Source organism: Xiphophorus couchianus, chromosome 19 (assembly GCF_001444195.1).
Source record: "Xiphophorus couchianus chromosome 19, X_couchianus-1.0, whole genome shotgun sequence".
NCBI classification, from domain to species: Eukaryota; Metazoa; Chordata; class Actinopteri; order Cyprinodontiformes; family Poeciliidae; genus Xiphophorus; species Xiphophorus couchianus.
The window spans coordinates 24,182,978-24,196,065 of record NC_040246.1 but is presented as its reverse complement, the minus strand read 5'-3'; the positions used below and the strand labels follow the sequence as shown (position 1 = coordinate 24,196,065).

General features: G+C 44.3%; 1 protein-coding gene across 4 annotated transcripts in view; it reads right to left on the bottom strand.

The window, feature by feature from the left end:
- apoba (apolipoprotein Ba) overlaps positions 1 to 13,088 on the bottom strand; it is a 27,111-nt gene continuing 14,023 nt past the window's right edge. For 3 of the 4 annotated variants that reach the window (XM_028000935.1, XM_028000933.1, XM_028000936.1), the window contains 5 exons: positions 5,434 to 12,996; positions 5,248 to 5,359; positions 4,061 to 4,099; positions 1,366 to 1,552; positions 1 to 1,287 (listed from right to left, as the gene is read on the bottom strand). In XM_028000935.1, the coding sequence (XP_027856736.1) occupies positions 178 to 1,287; positions 1,366 to 1,552; positions 4,061 to 4,099; positions 5,248 to 5,359; positions 5,434 to 12,996 (9,011 nt within the window). In that variant the 3' untranslated portion in view covers positions 1 to 177. The remainder of the gene's footprint in view (positions 1,288 to 1,365; positions 1,553 to 4,060; positions 4,100 to 5,247; positions 5,360 to 5,433; positions 12,997 to 13,088) is intronic. The other variant, XM_028000934.1, reaches the window with a different exon arrangement.

Below are 13,088 nucleotides of genomic sequence, written 5' to 3'. Positions count from 1 at the left end.
TTCTCATCATTCTATTTATTTATTCTGCCAAAAGATAAAAACATTGATAATGTACCAGCAGGATCCTGGAGAAACCCAGAGGAACCAACATGATCCTTCAGGAACCAGGTGGCTCCAACAGGGACCTGGAGGAACTTGGATGTGAGGGTTAAGGTTAGATGATGATTGGTTGGGCGATCAGGGTCTGAGTAGAGTCGGCCATTCGCTGAAGGACTTCCAGAGGAACGGAAGAGGAACTTCTACATCCAGCTTCTCCTTCCCCACCCGGATGTACGGCGCAGCGCTCTGAGACGCCGTCTTCATCACGTTCAGACTCTCACTAACTGTCTGAGAGAGATTAGACTGTAACGTGCTGATGAAACCCTTGGTGGCGCTGTTCACGTTCTCCATGCTGAAGTCACTGTAAGCCTCATGGACCTTGAGTTGGACAAGGTCTTTGTACGCAGAGACAAATGTCTGTGCTTGGTCCGTCTGCTGTCTAGAGAAGGTTCTGATGTTCCTGTGAACTAATTGGACCAGTGGGGAAACCTTCAGGTTCTGATCTTCTACGTAAACACGGAGATGCTCTGCTTTCTCAGCCAGGAGCTGCAACACATCTTTAAGGGTCCTCTGAAGAAACTCCATGGCATGATGGAGCATAGCTGCTACGTCTCTCTTCACAGTCTCCATGATCTTGTTTCCATCAAGAACATTGTCAGTCCCAGGAACAGCGAATGCCGTCCTCCTGATCTGCTCAGAAATTCCCTTCATGACACTGGAAAACATCTCCATGATGGACATCTTCTCCCCTGATCCAGGAACAGAGAAGTTTTTATTTTCGAGGAAGTCTCTGACCGGGCATAGCAGAACTTCTGTGCTGTGCCAGGTGTGCTTGAGGCCACCTCTGACCTCATCCATCAGGATGTCTGTAAGGTTCACCATATTAGTGAACCTTAGGATGTCAGAAACTTCCAAATAGGCGTTCTTTCCTCGATCAGCAGCGGTTTGGACTGAGTCCTGCGTCATGCTGACGAAAGCCTGAAGCTCCCGGTGAATCTTCTCTACCAGATTCAGCACAGCGTTTCTCAGCTTCACAGAACCTCGGTTCAGGTCGAAGCCAAAGTGTAAGGTGTGGTACTTGTTGAGGAACTTGATCAGAGCATTGGTTATTAGAGGGATCCGGTCCTTGAAACCCCTGATCATATTGTTGACAGAGTCCCAACTCCACGACGTCTGCAGGACCAGCTTGTCTGAGTTCCTCAGCGATGCTTTGGCAGTGAGAATGTTGGTGTCCTGCTCAGGAGTGGACTGAAGACGAGAGGAGAAACAGCCTCAGCAACGTCAAAGTGTGGTTGGAAAGGAAGTGTGAGCATCAGAGAGGCTTACCAGATATCTGCTGAACACTTTTCCCTGCAGCTGTGACGAAGACCTTCGCTGAAGGTGAATACCCAGGAACCCGGCAGACGGAGACCACACGGACGCTGTGATGCTGTCCTTACGGGAGGCACAACGGACACTTGCGTCTGTGAACATCTGGCTGGTGATGTCGACATCTAGGGTGTGACGAGACTCCCTGTGAAACAACCACAGAGCGGGTCCAGCAGGGAGAAGAACCGCTGCTCAGGTGAGTCATCTGTAATTATAGACTGTTGACCTGAGGTTCCCTACACACGTCAGGAACCACAGAGCCATCAATGAGGTCACAGAGCTGCCCCACGCTGCCTGGACCTCATTAAATGATGCTCACCAATAGCAGTGCTTTAATTAGTCACATGACCTCCAGGAAATAATATAACTGTTACATTATTTCCTGCTCTTTTTTATCTGTGAGCAATACATTCTCAGCAACATGTGAGCAAAGCTAAGGTTTGATCATTTATTCATGAAACGGTGGAAACATTTTAAAATGCAGCTCTTGCTGTGAGTGGGGTCTTCACAGAGGGGATTAGAAATCAGATTGAACCTGAAGATAACAGTGTGTCAGACTGATGAGGGTGAGAATGAAGCTGCAGGCATCTGCAGAACATAACAGTCTCGATGTGCAGAGTTCTCCTTCCTTAAAGGGTCAGAACCAGGCAGGCTTTATTCTGTGAATGGAGTAAAACGTGTAGAATGAAACACAATCAGGATTGTAACGCTTAATTCCTCGTCTACACAGATCAGGGCGGTTTGGTAAGGGGGAATGCAGTTCAAGTACAGGTTGATGCGACTTGGTTAGGGGTCGGTGTGGTCAGTAGCTCCACCCTAAACAGACTGTAACATTGTCCTATGGACCTATGAATGAAGGGGGCCCAGGAATGGTGTGGTATGAGTCTTTTGCAAAAGTCGTCTTTACAATGGAAACAGACAAAATAGCATTCTGAACCACTCAGTGGAAATAAGGCGTAAGAGAAAAACAGGGAATCCTTTATCCAAACAGGTGGATTCTTGTCTCATCTGATCAGACTAGGAGCAGTTGGAACACTGTTGCCTTGATCTGGGTTCAAATCCTGACCTGTCTCTCTGCATGTAGTCATTCTCCCTGTGTATGAGTGGGTTCTCTCTGGGTACTCCAGCTTCCTCCCACAGTCCATGAACACAACTGCCTGGCTCTCCAAATTGCCCTTAGCTCCGAGTGTGTCCATAGTTGTTAGTCCTTTGTGTCTCTGTGTTGCCCTGTGATGCACCGAGATGATCTGAAATCCTACTGGGAGCAACTGGTCATGGCCAGATTATGGTACAGAGGTGTACACTCCTCTTTTGGACAGTGGAACACAACGATGCTAACAGTATCCTTCAGCAGCTTACCAGTTCTCCTCCCATCAGCTTGTTGGTTTGTCATAATATGCTCCCTGAGTGACCTCGTGTTAGGTAAATTGTATATTATTATCAAATATTTGTTGTTTCATGCGCCTTTATAATGTTCTTGTCTTATATGCCTTTATTTGTTTCATCTTAGCATAAAGAAAGTTTCTGTGTTGTTGAATTACTTTGATTCCTTTCTCAGAAAGCCTCTCTGAGGAAGAGCAGAGAACCGTTTTCAATTATCGTTCAGCAGAAACCTCTGCATCCTGACCTGCTAGATATAAAACCATCGCTGTGAAGACGTACAACTTGCTCTGTGTTATCCTGTGTCTGGAACAGAATAATCTAGAGTGTAGATACCATGTGTTTTGTTAGTGACTAGCATTTACGCTGCAATCATGTGATTGAAGTGTTTTCCCCGCCCCTTTGAGACACTCAGGGATCCTAACAGCAATAGAAAGGGAGAACGGACACAGATGTTTTCAGAACGAAGAGATGTGAGACTGAAAACATCTCTGGCTGTTCTCCTTGCGAGGACAAAGGAATCTAACTCTCTTGTCTTTCTTGTGTTTGTTTAATCTCTCAATAGGTGTTTAAACCTGACACCTCGCTATAGTCTGTCATTTGGATCAGAACCAGTTACTTCCCACCAAGTGTCAGGATCGCTTCTTAGTTAGTGATCGACCTCAAGTAGTGTGGTGATTTTACAAGCCTTCACTTTATGTGTTCAACCTTTTTTCCCTTCCATTTGATCACATATTAGTTCATTTATGGACATCTATGGTTGGGTGGCCTGCAAGGGTTCTTACAACTAGGTGAGGTGATGACCTCTGACCTGACCCCTGAGTTCCACAGTGGGCCTTCTAGCAGCTGCAGAACATTTCCAGAACCAGAGACTAAAGTCTCGGATCAGAGAAACTCATCCAGGCTTTAGTTTCTCTTTAGTGGCTTTGATTCCTGCAGCAGCATCTTCACAGGTCTGATTGACAACCCAGCGGTCCAGAACGCTGCTGCTGGAGTTCTGACTAGAACCAGGAGGATAGAGACACCATCCGGTTCTACATGTGATGTGGAAAAACGGCCCTTAACAAAATGTAATGTTTCAGTTGACTGTGTTTCTATGACTTTGTATTTTTGTTGCTGAAATGTGTTGTACAAAGTCTACAAATAAACTTGACCTGACTGAGATATTCATGCCAATTCCACTTTTGTCATGTACTTCATGTGTGATGTGTTAAATACTTATTTCCCCAGCAGTTCAATGTGAAATCCAGAGCTGCTCTTTTTGGAGACTCACCGGTTCACAGAATCTCCTCGAGAGAGTTCACGTTTTATCCTGAAAGATCAAAGAGTGCAGGAATTTAACTCTTTAGTTAGCATCTACAAAAGTGATTTAGTGGGGTTTTTTTTTTTTAAATATCAAATGTTAATATAAACTTAGAACAAGAGGAAAAAATGAAATGTGTGACTGATTGCAATAATCCTTCCTGGAAGTAAATCTGATGGCACTGAGAAGCTTGTCTCTCTCCACATCTGTAGGGAAACGAACATCAGGCACGTACAGAGGGGGGCGAAGGGGGCTTGAGCCCCTGCCCCTCCAGAGGTCTCTGCACGGCCCTGACGAACATGTTGGTTTAGCAGGTTTTTAGTAGCTTTTGGTGGAGGAATTATGATGCTGTGGGACTGCCTCTCTCACTGCAAAAACAGACTTGGGGGTGATTTCAGTGCAGAGAGATTTTGAGAGGAAATTCAGCAACCAGAGCGGCTTGAATCGCCACAGGGACCAAACTATCGATAGCATCAGTAGGGCAGACCTTCACAATAAAAGCTTCATTAAGATATACAGAGCACTGAAATCTAATTAACATAAATGTAATTAACTGGGTCAGTAATTCATCCATGGCAGAGATGATTTAGTGAGAGAGACCTGAGGTGCTGCTGCATCAACATTAATGATGGCAACACCGAGGCTCCTTCATCAACCAATTTGTTCTCTGCTGTATTTTTATGACGTTGCCTGAGTGTTGTTTATTTTGAAGCTTGGGGTTGGATGGACACTTTGAGACTCATTTTATGTTTTAAAACTGGGAAAATATCTCCTACACACCCATTCTTTATTAGCTCCACTTTATGTGAGGAAACTGATCAAATCTGGAACTACAACAAACAACCGAGATGGAAAACTAAAGGAAGTTTAGCCAAGTTTCACTGAAAATGTAGAGCCAACATTTATAACATCAACCAATTAGTTAAAGGGAGTCTGAAGTTAGCCAATTACAAGGCTTCTTTCTATGTGACATCAGAGCAGATCGGCATCGTTCGACTAGATGAAGGACATTCATCGTAATGAGGATAGTCTGAATTATTCTCCTCAAAGAGATACAGAATATGTTGGGTAAAAATTATTATTGTTAGGAGAGATTATCCCAATTCGTTCCTCTGCAGCTAACAGCAGAGCAGGGAGTCATGATGCCAAACACCAACCTGAGTGGACGGTCCAACACATACTGCCAGTTCATGTTTCCGTCCCTGTGGATCAACCTGCCGTTCCCATTCAGCCGAAGCATCTCATCGTCATATCTAACAACTGCAGAGGCTGAAGAAACAATCAGAGATAAGAACATGTGAGAACATCCTTCAAGGACCATGGAGGAATCATGTCTGTCCTACCAGTGAGATCATACTCCATGAAGACCAAGGTGGACGTGCAGCTGGAGCTGACCGAACCTTCAAGGTCGGGGTCCTTGTTGCTCACAGAGACAGTAGTTGACACTTTGTAGATAGGAGAGGAAATATTTAAAGTGGCACTTAGGGCACCAAGGGATGGGATGAAGATGCTGGAAGGCAGATATAAGACAACTTCTGGGATCACCACTCTTTGTTCTGGAATGACCATCGTAGGCATTTTGAAGTTTGAGATGTGACTTGTGATATCGTCCAGACTGATGGTGAAGTCTCCGATGGTGATGGATTTGGGTAAGGTGAAAGAAGACACTCTGATGTCAAACTGTGGAACCTTGAAGGACAGGAAGGACATCTTGTCCTGGAGATACTCAGTGTTAACGTCATAACTGGGCACTGATATGACAGGTAGGCTGGGGAGCTTGATGTCGAAAGCTTTGGTGATTATCAGTTTAGGGATGTTCAGGTTCTTTGGGTCCACTGTGAAGGACTCTATGTCCAAGCTGGTAAACGGGACATTAAAGGCAGGGACGAGGACTGCAGGAGGAAGACTGACCTGATCCGGGACCACCACATCGTCTAATCTCATGTCGATTTTCCTGATGGAGTGAGGGATTTCTTTCAGCCAGGAAGGCAGAGTGATGCTAAATGCCGGAAGCTGGAACATGATGCTGTCTTCCAGGAGATGAGCTGGTATTTGGTAGGCATAGCCATCCGTGTTTTTTGTGTAGACAACAGCAGAAGAGAAATTCAAAAACTGATCATCACCGATGTTTGACACTTCATCAAATCCGAGCACATCCCACAGCGTCCTCTGATAAACAGGAAGTCTGATGGACATCAGGAAGGCCAGGTTCCCCCCCACCGACCCAGAAAAAGCCATGCCTGCTTCAGATTCTTTGTTGAAGATATTCCAGTCAGAACCATGACTGACTGATCCCAGACGTTCCTCCACACTCCAGGAGAAGGATTGCTTCTCAGAGCTGATAACAAAGTTTATCTCCTGACTGAGACCAGCGTTGGCCAAACTGCTTGACTGATCAGCTTCACACTTCACTTTAGTCTTGAAGGTTTTTAAAGGAACTAAATCCAGCTCTGCCCCAACAACATGTGTTCCACTCATGGATAAATGTCTAATCTGAACATTGTTCTTGCTTTTACACTGAACTGTTGTGAAAACCCGGCGTAGGGAAACATCAGAGGCGACTGTGTTCTCCAAATCAACTAAGAATAGGTTGCTGCTCAGGCTTCGTTTCCTCTTCTCCTGTTGGTTCATCTTTAAGCTCAGGGAAGTCTGGCTGGTGGTACGCAGACCATTAGCACTGATGTAGAAGGTTTTCCCATTTTCCAGATTGCCTGCAATATTAAACATGTTCATTGTTATCATGTCTGACTTTCCTTGAGCAGAAGATTCCAGTAACACATGAGAGGACAGAGCTTCGAAGTTCCAGGTCATGTCAACACTTCCTTTGCCTGCAGATGCAATCTGGGGAACATTAAACATGTAGCTCAGCTTTTTCTTGGACACAAGGCTCAGCTTGGTTCTTGTGTTCCCACTGAGATCCTGACTCATTTCCATTTGGAGGAAGGGAAGTTGAATCTTTACAGAGTTGGCTGCAGAAGCTTCCATGCTCCTCTTGGTGAGACTAACAGAACATTCGTGGTTGGCCTGAACATTGTTGTGCTCTAAGGTGGCAGTAGAAGCCAGTTTTAATCCCCTCATCCTTGTCAGACTGGTGGTCCCATCCAGTTTTCCATTCAGAACATCAAACACAGACACAGACACTGCACTGAAGCGAGCAATGATGTCCGACTCGTTGTAAAGGCCTGCGTTAGCATTCAAGGTGATAACGGTGGATTTAAAGGAGAAGTCGTAGGTTATGTTGCCCATTGCTGGGATCACTACGCTGTCCTGCACAGCTGGCAGGGTGAAACTGGGCAGCCTGATTTCACCCAAAGTTTCTGGAACATAGATAATAGGAAGCCTGAGAGATGGGAGCACAAAGGTGTAGGACGGTACGGAGAATCCCAGAGCAGGGACTCTGAAGCTCGCTGTGCTGACCTCCTTTGGAACAAAGTAACTGAATGCTGGCATCTCTGCTCTGAAAGCAGAAACCTGGATGTCCAGAAAGGGAATTTTGTATCCAGGGACCCTGAAGATCTTTGGAGGGAGACTGGATGTGTTGATTTTGTGTTTGATGTACTGTGCTCTTGCTTCATGGTATGAATCTTTCATAAGTGTGACCACTTTGTCTCTGCAAGCTTCAAATCGACCCTGGACGATTTCAAAGTTGTCCTTGATTGCACTGTAGATTGGTTCAAGGTGCAACTCAAAGCAGTGCGAGTCTGGGTTCTTGTAGTACTGGAACTTCAGGTCCAGGTCAAATAACTGTTGAGGGCTGATAAGCCAGGATTTCAAGTCACCATCTTCCCACAGAGAAAAGTCTCTAAGCTCGGGGGTCTGGATTTGGAAATAAGGTAAAGTTATTTCTGGGATAGAGAGAGGAATGGTCAGAAACTCCAAATTAGCCTCTCCCTCTACTCTGGACTGGATGTGGATGTTCTTCTCATTGTTTTCTGCTGTAAGGTTGTGGCTGTATTTGTACTGATTGAATCTCACTAAAGCAAACCAACATGCGCTCTGCCTCTCGGAGTTTATCACGACACCATAATCATTCTCAAGGTCCACCTTACTGGTGAGTTTTAGGGGGAGCAAGATTTTGGAGTTCACCTTGTTCTTAACATCAACATTAATTTCAAATGGCTGGGCTCTAAATTCCCAGGAGTTGGACATGGTTCCTGCCAGACCTCCAGTGAGTTCAGCCGCATGGGAGACTATCAGTGCAGCATTCAGGTCTGCAACGTCAGCTTCTCCTTTTAAAAACAGAACGCTGTTTTTCACAAACGGGGTTTTGGAATCACATTGAGCTTTTACAGCAATATGGCTTAAGAGGGCCGATTCAACAGTCAGTGTGTGCTTTGACTTGAAAGCCTGGTAGTCTATGTCTCCTACACATGTAAGCTTTGCTGTGTTAAAGTCAACTTTCAATTCTACATTAGTTCTGTGGGTACCTTCATCAAAGAAGTCTTGAATGGACCACTTCCCAGTACCGCTAGTTTCACCAGTCACAGTAACCCCAATGGGGTCCATTTTTGCCGTCATGCTTTGCTTCAGGGATGCTTGACTGGAAACTTCTAGTGTTGGGATGTCCAGATTGTGATTGTAAGATGTTTCTATTACTGCAGATACTCCACTCTCCAGCGATAGAGCTACACTACCAAGCAGGTCAGCTGTGTAAAACTGAGTGGTGACTTTTGTGGTAGACTTGGCCAGACTATCTGCAGGAGAACCAGGAAGTGCCAGAGAGCCTTCATGGTCAACTGAGAAGGCAACGTGTGTAGCCTTCAAGGTCTGTGTGAATTGGAGGCTCTCCATTCTTGGAGCCTCCAGCTGAGTCTCGGCTTCAAAGGTGTGCTCCAAGACTTTGACTGGTGATTTAGCATGAGAAGTAAATATGGCTGTAAACTTTGGGTTTGACAAATCTGTAGTAGAATTCTCAATTTTGAATTTGTTAATAAGAACATACTTTGGAAAAGAAAGACTAAATTCTCCATGGAGTTTTCCAAACACTGGGAAGCAAATGTCAGTGGGAATCTCTGGAAATGTCACATCAGGAATTGTAAGTATTTGCATCCCTGAGTCCTGCAGATTTAGTTTGGGAATGCTAATAGCTGGAAATTTTATTTCAGTAAGAACGATGTCTGGGAAGGTCATATCTGGCAGCTCAGACAGGTAAAGAACTTTTAAGTTGCCAAAGATGTCTTCCAAGTTAGGCGTTTGGATCTGAAACCTCCGGATGTCATCAATGATTGCCACTATCTTGGTTTTGATCTCATTGAAGTCTATGATGAAAGCAGGGATGGTACATGAACTGAGGATGGTGAATTCAGGTATTGATATTTGGGCTGGAATTGTGATTTCCTGCAGTTTATTGAGGTTGATGGTGAATCCTGGTATTTCCAGGTCTGTAAGAGGGATGGTAAAAGTGGAGACTTCAATGTCAGCTCTTTTGATTTGATCCAGAACTCCTTCTACCACCTGCTTCATCTGGTCAACAACCTTATCACTAGCCAGTGTCTTCATCCACTCCACGAGTTCATCAAAGTGGTCAGAAAAGAAGGTAACTATGTTTCTGTAGGATTCACTAGCTCTCTGGAGGTAGACCTGAATTTCATCTCTAATGTCCATGTCTAGAATCCGTTGCCTCATGTCCTCCAGAATGTCCTGAACTTTCAGTTTGACGTCATTGTAAAACGCAGTGTCAATCACATCCTTCAGCTTCTTCAAGGCATCGGCCACTTTGGTGTTTTTCAGTTCATCCAGATAGGTATAGACAGAATTTTGAATTTCTCTAAAAAACTTCCTAACAGCCTCAATCTTCTTAACAATCTCATACTTATTGATTTCATTGTTCAGGTAATCTGTCAGCTCAACAATCTTAATATTTGACTCATCAACAAATGAGCTGTAGTCAAAATCCTTCATTGATTTAACTGTTGAGGATATGCGTTCATTAAGGTTATCAATGCTGTTTTTAAAGTCAATTTCTCTAATCTTGTGTATTATACTGTGTAGACAGTCCAACATTATAGTGTAAATCATCTCAGGTTTGATGGATTTTAGAGCTGTAACGATTGACTGCACAGTTTCTTCAATCTTCCATTCTCTAATAAGAACCACTGCTTGATCCATTAGGTCCTTAAAAATATCATCAATTTCATATTTTAAAATAATATCTTTGCCGTAGGAGTACACTGTATTTAGCTTGTTGGGGACTTCATATTCATCTATCCAGTTGATGATTACCTCATTCATCGATTCCATCACTCTTGCTATCTCTGACGCTGGGATTTGATAGGAAAGCAGCTCCACATACGAAGCCCAGTCAAATGCCAACAGGAAGTTCTTCACAACTTCCACAAACTGGGAAAGGTTGAAATGCTCCAGGTTATTTTTCAGCTCAGACAGCTTTTCCCTGATTGTCTCCAGGATGTCGTATTTTGTATCAAGATCATGCAGGAATGCTGCACTGCGTTCCCTGAGCTTCTGTAAGTCCATTTGTCTGATGACATCCTCCATGAAATCAAGTGTTCTCACAAGCCACAGCTTAATTTGGTATTTTGCATCAAAGGCCTGAAGCTGATCTTCAGTATATGAAAATACAGTTGTTATTTTATCAGTCAGATGCCCAGCATTGATGTACTCCTCAGATGCAGAGATGAAGTCATGTACCTTTGTAACTATGTCCACAATGTTTTTTTCTAAGATCTGTCTCATATTGCTAACACCAAGCTCCAAGTCATCCATTGTTACAGTGAACTCATTGATCAAGTAATCAAGTCTTTCTTTTATTTGATCAACTTTGTTCTCCAAGTCAAGATTTCTCATGAATCTCTTCACTCGTACTGGCAGCTGATCTAAGTTGGCTCTGAAGTCGGTGATGATCTGATTGATGTTTACATTTTCTATTAACTGTCGGAGGGATTCTAAAGCTCGGATGAACGTCATCTTAAAGTGCTCGAAAGCAGCAGGAAAGCTCTCAATGAACGGGATCTCAATGATATGACAGTCACTGTTTTTGTCATACTTTAGGAAGCCAGCCGTACTGAATGTTTGCGGTTCTGGTTTAGACTTCTCGTATCTGCTGAGAAGGTCTGTTAGGGCCACTCCTGATAACTCAAGTCCAACCTTCTCAGGATTATTGTAAACACTGATGCTCTGCTCATAGGCATGGTTGTTCACTTTGGAATTCACTTTCCAGTCCAAAGATTGGTCTTTTGGAGTTAACAGACCTTCAAACTTGTTGCTGAAGCTAGTTGAAGACTCTCTAGCAGGAAGTCTGTGAGTGGTCGATACCCGGCAGTCATGTGACCATCCAAGAGCTAGTGGGGTGGTTTTAACCAACAACATGCTGAAAACCTGTCCGCTGTGCTTCCCATGGAGATTTAGTTCTCCAGCACTGTCCACAGATGAATCAATAGCCAGACTAAAAGGCAATGCCTGGATATGAAGGTGTCCACTGAAACGTAAAGGTTCAGAACTTAACTTCGCTTCACACTTTGAGTTGGAGGAAAGTCCAGCAAATTCAAGTTCACAGCTATGACTTAAATGTGCATCCATTATGTTTCCAGATGTACTGTACTTCATTGAACCTGACCAATCTTTGTAGGTGAGTTCATAGGTATGTTTGATATTTTCTTCTTCTCTGAAAGCTCCATTCAGTGTTCCCCTGAGATCTGCCTTAAGGGGCTCAAGCTTCATGTGGCCTTCCTTGTCCAAATTGAGGTCGTAAAATCTGAGTCTGTTGTTGATGTCAACTCCCAGAATGAATGGTTTCACATCAACCTTGAAGTTTTGCCTGTAGTAAAGATCTTCACAGATGAAGTTATCCATCTTGGAGCGGAGGGATAAAGTCCAGAGTGTGAGGGTCAATTTATGGCTGTTTTCTGTCGACATCTGCCCCAGGGTTCCCTTCGTGTTACCAGAGAAAGTCAGGGCCCTTCTGTTCACCACAACATTCATGCTGTTCGCTGTGGCTGCATCGTAAGCATGACCCTTAAGGTCACCATACAAAGAAGCCTCTGAAGGAGTGATTTTACCTCCAAATCCAAGTTCTCCTCTGCCTTCCTCAGCCATCACTTTGGTAGTTGAGGAACAGGATGCTCCATTGACATCAATTGCACCATCAAAGATGTTCTCCATTGTGACAGGGCTGCACTGAATGTTGTTGATTCCACTGAAGCTTAGACCATCTCTTCCAGCTCTTACAGATGCTTTATGCAAAGCCCGACCGACTTCAAAGGTGAGGGAGCCTTCAGAGTTAACCTCCACCCCGTTTGAACCCAGGGATCCAGTTATGAGTGAGTATACCCGACTGTTGTCATCGTCTGCCTGAGACTCAATTCTGATGATCAACATCCGGCTTGATACACCAAGCTCAACGATGTTATTTAGGGATTTCCCCAATGCCAACCCAACAGCCTTGCACTTCAGGGACAGTTGTGCATCTTTGTACTTGAGCTCTGCAACATGCTTAAAGACATCTCCATGGGTACTGGTTTTGGATACAACATTCAACTCAGAGTTTTCATAAAGTCCTTGGATCACATTTTGAAACTGGATGAAGGGGGAGTCAAAACGGAAGATGGACTCTCCTCTTCCTTCCCGAGCCAGAGAACGCAGATTGTAGCTGTGGCTATAAGAGGTGTTAGTGTGGAAAGAAGCTATTTTGAGTAGTCCAGTAAGATCACCATCTCCTGAAACTTCATCTGAATTGAGAGTAGACGTGGACTGAGCAGAGTAGTGGAGAGAGGTTTCAAGGCCTAACGGACTGGAGGCCTCTAACTTGTAATTGGCTCGAGCGTTCAGTTTCTCCGTCACTCTTAAGGTTTCCGTGATGCTGACGCTGCTGTCAAGGAAGATGTGGCTGAAAGAACAGTTGAGAAGATACTTGAGATTATCTTCAGCTCTTCCTGATATCATCCCGACCCCTGGAAGCAGGCAGAGAGAAAATATACAGAAACCTGGTATTTAATATTCTCAGGAAAACACCTCAACAACACAGGACACTGTTTCAAAAAGA